This window comes from Chiloscyllium plagiosum, chromosome 26, assembly GCF_004010195.1.
Source record: "Chiloscyllium plagiosum isolate BGI_BamShark_2017 chromosome 26, ASM401019v2, whole genome shotgun sequence".
Lineage (NCBI taxonomy): Eukaryota > Metazoa > Chordata > Chondrichthyes > Orectolobiformes > Hemiscylliidae > Chiloscyllium > Chiloscyllium plagiosum.
Window position 1 is genome coordinate 46,250,790 of NC_057735.1, and position 9,433 is coordinate 46,260,222.

The following is a 9,433-nucleotide window of genomic DNA, read 5'->3' on the forward strand; positions in this document are numbered from 1 at the left end:
TATGGGGCAATGTTTTCATGCAGAGGGTGGTATATGTATGGAATGAGCTGCCAGAGGATGTGGTGGAGGCTGGTACAATTGCAACATTTAAGAGGCATTTGGTGGGATATTGGTCGGGTGTTGGCAGGTGGGACTAGATTGGGTTGGGATATCTGGTCGGCATGGACAGGTTGGACTGAAGGATCTGTTTCCATGCTGTACGTCTCTATGACTATTATAAGCTTGAATTTCTGGTGCTGAGTTATTTGTGTTTCCATGTGTCAAAAGTTAATAATTAACTTGTAAACATTTCTGTACCACAGTGATTTCTTTTAAAAACAGTTTTGAGACTTGGCCATATTGCTATTACACTTATTATTTTTAATGATATATTATAGTTCATAATGGGGCACAAGGTTTGTTAGAGAGTTCTGAAACTTGTGCGTTTTAAAGTTTAAGAGAAGTGCTCATAAGAGTGAGAGAGAAATAGATGGAATTGGGAGTTAGCTGCATGTCAGAGTGAGGTAGACTTTGCCGAAATGGGACTGAGACAGAATGAGTAACCGGGAATTTCTGTCAATGAACAGCAACTGGAATCACTGTTGTGCATCCATGACGCCAGGCCTACATAGATAGCACTTCTTGGGAGATGGTTACACTGAAGATTAGAAGAGTGAGGGCAAAGAAAGAAGGGTGACTACCAGACAACTATGAAGGAAATTGAGGTAGATTTGCACTCATACTAAGGAATAAGATCAGTACATTAGTCAGGGAGGATTTCAGATTTGAAGAACAATGTTTGGAACTCAGAAACTGATTGATTAACTGGGCATATTTAGCAAGGATTTGGGAATGGAAATAATGTTGACTAAGTTGCTGAAGTTTTTTGGAGATGTTCTTAAAAAATTGATAGAGAGCTATTGGACATACTATTCTTAGATTTTCAGAAGATGTTTGATAATGTTCCCCACAAGAGGCTGGTTAGAACAATTAAAGTCCAGAAGATTGGAGGTAATTTATTGGAACAAACAAAAACCGAAGTTTCTGGAAAAACTCACCAGGTCTGGCAGTATCTTTGGAGAGAGAAACCGAGTTAACATTTCAAGTCCAGTGACCCTTGTTCAGAACCATTCTCGAAATGTTAACTCAGTTTTCTCTCCACGGATGCTGCCAGGCCTGCTGAGTTTCTCCAATGATTACTATTTTTGTTTCTCTGGCATTTGCAGTTCTTTGTTTTATTTTAACCAAGTTTATTGGCATGCATTAATGACTTGCTAAAAAAAAACATACTTGCATTGATATGCTGTTACTCATGGGCTATTTCAAGGATTAGTTCTTGAGCCCCAGCCATTTACTAATATATCAATGATTTAGAGTTGGAAACTAAATATAATGTTTCTAATTTTGCAGTTGATATGAAGTGGCTAAGTGTTTTATGAGGGAGATATAAAGCAGCTTCAGGATAATGTACACAGGCTTAGTGAATGGGCAAGAATATGAAAGATGGAATATAATGTTTGTAAATGTGAGGTTATTCACTTTGTTAGGGTGAAAATATATGCAATGCATTTCTTAAATGGTAAGAGTTTGGAAAGTGCAGATGTACAGCAAGTCTGAGGTGTTCTAGTCAATAATTCACTGAAGGCTCAGATGTAGATACAGCAAGCTATTAGGAAGGTTAGTGGAATATTAACCTTTATTGCAAGAGGAATTTAGTACAGGAGTAATGAGGTCTTGCTTTAAATATATAAGGGCTTGGCTAGACCACATCTGGTATATAGGCTACAATAGTTGATCAAACAGCTCATCACCACTTTCTAGAGAACATTGGGGATTAATAATACTCTCACATCCCATAATAAAGTAAACCAAAATTGACAGAACAGCTGGTAACAATAAAATAAAGAATGACTTTATGAGTATAAGTTCAAGGTAGACTATTTAAGGAGAAGGGAAGATTAAGAACTATCTTCAGGCTTGAGATGCTTTCTAAAATTGTATATTACCTATTAGGAATTTCTACAATATATTCAGGGATCATAGAATCCCTACAGTCTGGAAACAGGCTATACTGCCCACCAAGTCCACACTGCGCCTCCTAAGAGCATCTCACTACCGTATCCCTGTAACCTTGAATTTCCCATGGCTAATCTATCGAGCCTGTACATCCCTGGACACGATGGGCAATTCAGCATGTTTCAGACTTTAATCTTACTCTTACATTATTGAGTTACTACTCCATGAACTCTACCACCAAATGCTAATCAGTTTTCCTCACATATGTCTGTATATGTTTCTGGCATTCACATGGCTAGGCATCATGAAGCTCCATAGCTTTCTGTGTGTTTCGGTCTTTCCCTTTAATTTTCTCACACTTGTACTATGTAGGCCTAGTGAAGAATCGTATCTTCATGACATCATCACAAGCATTTTGCAGGTTCCTAACGCTTTACACAAATGACAACCCAGATTGTTTGACACTTGTTACTGTCACTCCTGTTGTAGTTTAGAATAAGTATTTTTATCCTATCAGGCCCTCTGTCCTTTGTCCCAAGATTACTATTCCTCTTGTTTACCTGTTATTGCTGCATTCACAGAATCCATGTTGGAAACTTTAAATTCATGTTATGGTCATTTAAAAATAAACTCTTGCTATCAGATGTAATAATGATGAACTCACCTTTCAAGATCATGTTATTCCCTACACCAAAACCACTAGTATTAAAATCATGACTGGGTGCTTTGGAGGAAGCTTCCCATTTTTGATTTTTAAGTTGTCCACAGACCAGTAAATTGTCCATCATCACAGGTTAACAGTCCTCCATCTATCCACAAGCATATGTTTCCAGAATCAAGTTGGCAACAGGGACGTTCAATTTAGGACAGGTGCATCACTCCTGTATTACTTTGGTACATGTGTAAATTCTTGATGAAATGGGGGTTGTGGGAGATGGAGAAAAATGAGAACTAAAAAATTATGTTTAATATTTATTTTGAAATATTTTGTAGCTTTACAGCTTAGCTTTTAAAACCTAACCATTTTCTGCCTGTTTAGAATAATTGGCTTCCTGTTTTCCAAGCTAAGATTTTATATTAATGAGTTTGTCTTTTTTACCCAGGAGATTGAATTATTATCTGTCAAAGATGAGCTCTCGGGTATAAAACAGGAACTTAAAAATGTAATTGAGGAAAAGGTTTGTATTTTTATACTGTAAATTTACTAAGTGTGATCAGTCAAAATATAGCCTTTTGCTGGTTGCTTTTGTCCTTTTACATGTATCTCTTGTTCTCTTTCTCTGAGCAACAGGACTGATAATTTTCACTTATGTACTTTGCACAATGTTAAATTATTTTTTAGACTTAACTGTCTTGAATAGTATATTTTTATTTTTAAATCGAAGGTTTGCATCGTGGGCACCTGTGATGCAATTTGTCTAAAATTGACCAAACCAGTCCAAAGACTTGCAGAATTTCAAATACAAATTACACTCAGTGCAAATCAGCTTTCCACAATTGTTTGATCTGCTTTAAAGAAGATGTATCTGAAGCTAGCACTGCCCATAGAACAAGCAATGCTCCAGATCAAAGTAATCAATCTGGCACATTTCTACTAATTTATTGCAATTACAAATTTACTCCAGTCTTACAATCCATTAGCCAATTATTCCTCCAACTGAAGCATCTTCAGCATTGTTAATTTAATTGTTCCACCATTGCAGCTGTGCTTTTGATTGCGAAAGCCCTGGGGTCTGGAATTCCCTTTGTAAACCTATCCTCTTCAATAATTCCTTTCCTTCGTTAAGGCCTTTCTTGAAACTTTTCTTTTATCCATGCTTTTGGCCCATTTTCCCTAAAATTAAATAATGCAGGTGCCAAGTTTTGTCTAGTAACACTACCATGTTACAGTTTGGAAAGTTTTACTATGTTAATGTCATGACGTAATTACAAGCCTTTGCTGTTGCATGAGTCAAACTTCATCAGGTTACCACTGCCAAATAAACGTAGCAAGGAATGATTTCTAACACAAGAAAAAAATCCTGAAATGATGCAGTCCCAGAATAAGAGGGAGTTCATTTAGAACTGAGATGAGGAATTTCTTGACTCAGAGTTGTAAATCTTTATATTTCTCAACCCGAGAGATTGTGGCAGCTTATTCATTGAAACCTACTCTTACTTCTATTTCCAACTTCCATAGATTTTGAAAGGTCCCAAGGAATTGTAAAACCAAAAATGTAACACCTATTCAAGGAAGGAAGGAGACTGAAAGCAGTCAGCTGTAGACCTGTTGGCCGAACATTAGTCACTGGCACATTCCTAGAATCCATTATTAAGGAGGTAGTAGCAAAGCATTTAAAAAATGATAGTACAATCAGTTAGAGCCAAAGTGATTTTGTGAAAGAGAAATAATGTTTCCCAAATTTATTAGAATTTTTTTAAGGATTTAACAGGTATGGTGGATTAAGACTGCAGTAGATGTAACGTAGAGGTAAGCATTTTATAAAGTGCAAAAGAAAAGGTAACTGCACAAGATTATTTCTTATGGTTTTGAGGGTGCTTTATTGGCACAGAGAAAAGATTGGTTAATTAATAGGAAATAGAGAGTCAGAATAAATGGATAATTTTTGGGCTGGCAAACCATAACTACTGAAGTGCCACAACAAGTGGTGAGACCTCAATTATTTACAATCTACTTTGTTGAAGAGACTAGTTGTATTCTAGCCACATTTATTGATTATATAAGTATAGATGGATAAGCAAGTTGTTAGGCAGATACAAGGATCTTGCAAAGGCACATAAATACAGTGAGTGGGCATAAGTTTGGCTGATGAAGTATATATGAGAAATTTTAAGATTCTCCACTTTCACAGGAAGAATAAAGGAGCAAAATATGATTTAAATTAACAGAGACTGGGAAATAGTGCAGAAGTATCTGGATATCTTTGTACATGAATGACAAAAGGTAGTGTAGAGGTACAGCAAGTAATTGGAAGGTTGTCTTTATTGTAAGGGGGATGGAATATAATGTCTTGCTACAACTACAGTACATTGGTGAGATTACATCTATAGTACTGTGTATAGTTTGATCTCCTTACTTAAAAGCGTGGTGAAAGTCCTAACAGACTGCTCTCTGATTAGAGTCATCCTTGTCTCAGGTGAGGGGAGAGATTGAGAAGGCTGGACATTCACAGTGAGACCCTCAACTAGTGCAGAAATTGAACACATGTTGTCAATGTTACTCTGCATTCAAGCCAACTGAGCTAACAAACCCCACATAAATAAGTACATTTGCATTAGAAGAAATTTGGAGAAAGTTCACAAGAACATAAGAACTAGGAGCAGGAGTAGGCCGTCTGGCCCTTCGAGCTTGCTCCACAATTCAATAAGGTCATGGCTGATCTTTTCGTAGACTCAGATCCACTTACCCACGCTCTCACCGTATCCCATAATTCCTTTATTTCTCAAAATTAAATCTACCTTAACTTTAAAAATGTTCACAGAAGTAGTGTTAGCTAGTTCACTGGGAAGGAATTCCATAGATTCTCAACCCTCTGGGTGAAGAAGTTCTTTCTCAATTTAGTCCTAAATCTGCTCCCTCTAATCTTGAGGCTATGCACTCTTGTCCTAGCTTCACCTGCCAGTGGAAACATTCTCTCTATTTCTAATTTATCTATTCCGTTCATTATTTTTTATGTCTCTGTAAGATCCCCCCATAATCTTCTGAATTCCAAAGAATTTAATCCCAATCTACACAGTCCCTCTTCCAACAAATTGATTCCTGGGATGACAAGTTTGCCTTGTAAGGAAAGGTTTAGTAGATTGGGTTTAAACTCATTAGAATTTAGAAGAATAAGAGGTAATCTTATTGGAATATGTAAAATGTTACAAGCCTGGATAGGATTAGATGCTAAAAGGATGTGTCCCCCACCCAAAGTTGAGTCCAGAACTCAGAGACAAACTGAAAACATTTAAAATAATGATGAGAGAGAATTTCTACTATCAGAGGGTAATTAGTCTTTGGAAATGTAAGTGAGTGACAGAGACTGCCTAAATTCCACAGAGATAAGATGTAAACTGGCTATTGAAGATATTTAAAGCTAAGAGAAACTGATTTTTGATCTATAAAAGAGTCAAGGAATATGGGAATCAGGCAAGAAAGTGGTGTTAAGGTCTCAATCAGATCAGCTCCAATCTTATTTAATGATGAAGCAGGCACATTTGGCTAAATAGTGCTTAAGTTTCTTATGATCTCAGAATACCCAAGACCTAGTCAGGTTATAAACAAGTATCCTCAGTGGAAATTGGCAGCCTCCTTCATTTCAGATTGTGGCCACTGGAGAATATTTCATAGGAGCACTAAAGTTAGTAAGATATGGATAAATGTTCAATCATTCAGGTAGAGATATATACTTATACTTTGGGAGAAATAGAAATGAGTTTTAATTCTTGATTTAGCATATATCTTTATATTTGTAGTGTAGTGAAGGATAAACCCAAAGAACAGAAAGGTATTTTGATGGTAGAAAGAATAGGGAGGTTGCAGAGGACTTGAAAATGGCTAATGTAACATCCCTTTTTAAGAAGAAACATTTGTTACATGTTAGTCCCTCATAATGTCGATATTATGAATTATGCAACCCACTACCAAATATCTATCAGTCAGACAGCAGAAGACTGTATTTGCAAGTTAGTTGTTCATTTGACCATGTTTCAGATAGCAACATGGCTTTTTTTGGCTGCATCTACCACTGTGCCTCAATCCCCACTATAGTCACAAGTTAAGTCTAGAGGGAAAAGCTATGATTTTAAAAGCTAGTCTATAGTATGATGGTCTGGTAGCTGTGACCAGAGGTCTAGTGCAGGATGAATGAATTATGCTGAAAAGAAATCTGGCAGTTCATGCATGAAGCACTGCTTGTGGATACTTTGAACATTCAGGAAGGGGTATCTTTTCCAATTGTTATGATGTGGAGGTTGAACCCCTCTGTTAATTTAAAACCAAACACCCAGGAAAGCCCACCTCGCCTCATAATCTGTTAAAATGTAAGTGAGTGACAGAGACTGCCTAAATTCCACTATCTAAAGAAAAATAACAATTTATTTTTTCGAATTCTAATAGTGAACATTAAACAAAAAGTATTCACAAATCTAAGCTCTCCTTTTCTTTACTTACTATCTGACCCCAATTCAATAAAATACTATGCTATTCCAATAACACATTTATTAAACATTACATTAATATAATCTCAAGATCACACAGTCTCTGTCTCTTCGGTGTTTTCACTCTGTCTACAGATCTCCCTGGGTCATCTTCTTGTTTTTACTGCGAGTATGTTTCACATGAAAAGGTACCTTTGATAGAGAGTATTCTAATTTATTTGAGAGCAAGATATTAGATGGGCAGTTAGCTCTCCAACAGTTTGTCTCTCTACGATAGTTGCTGTCTGACCAATTTTCAGGATGTCTACATTCTTCTAATCCCCAACATCGGATCATCTCATTGGTTCATTGTTGGCAAAATAATAAATTCAAACTCGATTGGGTTTTAATTTCCTGGGGCATAATTTAAATTGATTGTTTAAATTTGAATTATTGTCAAAACAGCAACCAAATTCAGGTATTCATTTTTAAAGCAAATGTTAGATATTTTCACTTTTTCAGTACACTGTGGTACTGCCATCTAGTTGTATGCACGTGTGCTTGTAATGTCTCAGTTCAGAAAAGCATTCTGTCTTCCTCAAAGGTACAGTATCTGCCTTTAACTTCATAACATCTCCCCCCCCTTAAGAAAAAAATGAACCATCATAATGAAAAGATGGTTTTTCTTTCTCTAATTCTTAATCCCACTACTATGAAATACATATGTCATTAATCTAAGTTATACTTTTCATATTAATTTCTGCGTACATATAAAATTGGAAACGATGCTGTTCAATTTTATCTACACCTATTACTTCCACAATAACGTATCTGCTATCACATTTCTATGACTTGCAACATTTATGAATTGTAAATTAAAAGTCTGTACCGTAAGACTGCAACAAAATAATCTCATATATTTGTCTTTAAATCTTTCCAAATATGTGAGAGGATTATGGTCTGTGTACACAACCATCTCCGATACATTGTTCATCACAAATATTAAAATGATGCAAAGTCAGTACCAAACTCAATAATTCTTTCTTGATGGGAGAGTATTTTTTCTGGTGGGTGTTGTATTTCTTTGAAAAATAGCCAAATGGCCGTTCAATTTCATCATCATAATCCTGTAGCAGTACAGCTCCAACTCCTATATCGTTAGCATCAATTGCAACTTTGAAGGATTTCAAAAATGTTTGTGTAGCTAAACTTGATGCAGTGGTTAATATAGCTTTTAAATTCTCAAATACCATCGAAATTTTGTTCTTCTTTGGTAAATCCGTCAGTGTTGCTACCACACTGCTAAAGTTTGGAACAAACTTCTGGTAGAATCTGCCTAGTTACAAAAATCGAAGTATTTCTTTCTTTGTAGATAGTCATGGAAATTCCTTGATGGCCTTCGTCTTCACGTTCTTTGGAATCAACCTTCCATGTCTGATGTTACTTCCCAAGAACGTCACCTCTGCCTTCGCTGATTCTGTTTTCTTTAAGCTTATTACCAGTTTTGCTTCTTGTAATTATTCAGAGGTCTGCCAACTGTGCCATGTCATCTTTCCATTACTCATTAAAGATCACTACATCTTCAAGATATATGCCACAATTTGTTAATCTGGCCACAACTCTGTTCATGAGTCTTTGGAATGTGGCCAGTGCATTTTTCATTACACAAAGGGCAACACATTGAATTGTTTCAGCCCATTTATGCAGAAACTTATTTCACTTTCTTTGATAAAGCTACCTGTCAATAACCATGCAGTAGGTTCAACTTCCCGATGTAAGTAGCTTGTCCAACATTCTCTATGCAGTCCTCCAACCTTGATATTGGATAGGAGTTTGATTTAGTTACAACAGTACCTTCAAATAGTCTACACAAAATTGTGTAGACATCAGGTTTGAGAACGAACATGATCGGTGAATTCCACTCACTCTGACTCAGTTCGATGATATCTTCATTGACCATCACATCCATTTCCTTCTGGATCTGTGTGGCTTTGAGAGGATTAAGCCTCTAGGAGTGTTGTTTCATCGGAATAGCATTCCTACTTCCACCTCATGCACAATACTATTAGTCCTCCCCCTAATATTCCTGCATATGTCCTCATAAAGCTGCAACAAAGTAAGGCGTTTGATAAGGTTCCCCATGGTTTGCTACTGCAAACAATACGGAGGTCTTTGCATTCAGGGTGAGTTGGAGGTTTGGATTAGGAATTGGCTGGCTGGAAGAAGACAGAGGGTAGTAGTTGATGGTAAAGGTTCATCTTGGAGTGCAGTTACTAGCGGTGTTCCGCAAGGATCTGTTTTGGGACCATTGCTGTTT

At 36.6% G+C, this 9,433-nt stretch overlaps 1 protein-coding gene across 1 annotated transcript in view; it reads left to right on the plus strand.

Annotated features, from left to right (window-relative positions):
• The window catches only part of sycp1 (synaptonemal complex protein 1), a 374,769-nt gene that overhangs the window by 294,807 nt on the left and 70,529 nt on the right, over nt 1-9,433 (plus strand). The window contains exon 26 of the mRNA XM_043716250.1: nt 3,099-3,173. Within this exon, the coding sequence (XP_043572185.1) occupies nt 3,099-3,173 (75 nt within the window). The remainder of the gene's footprint in view (nt 1-3,098; nt 3,174-9,433) is intronic.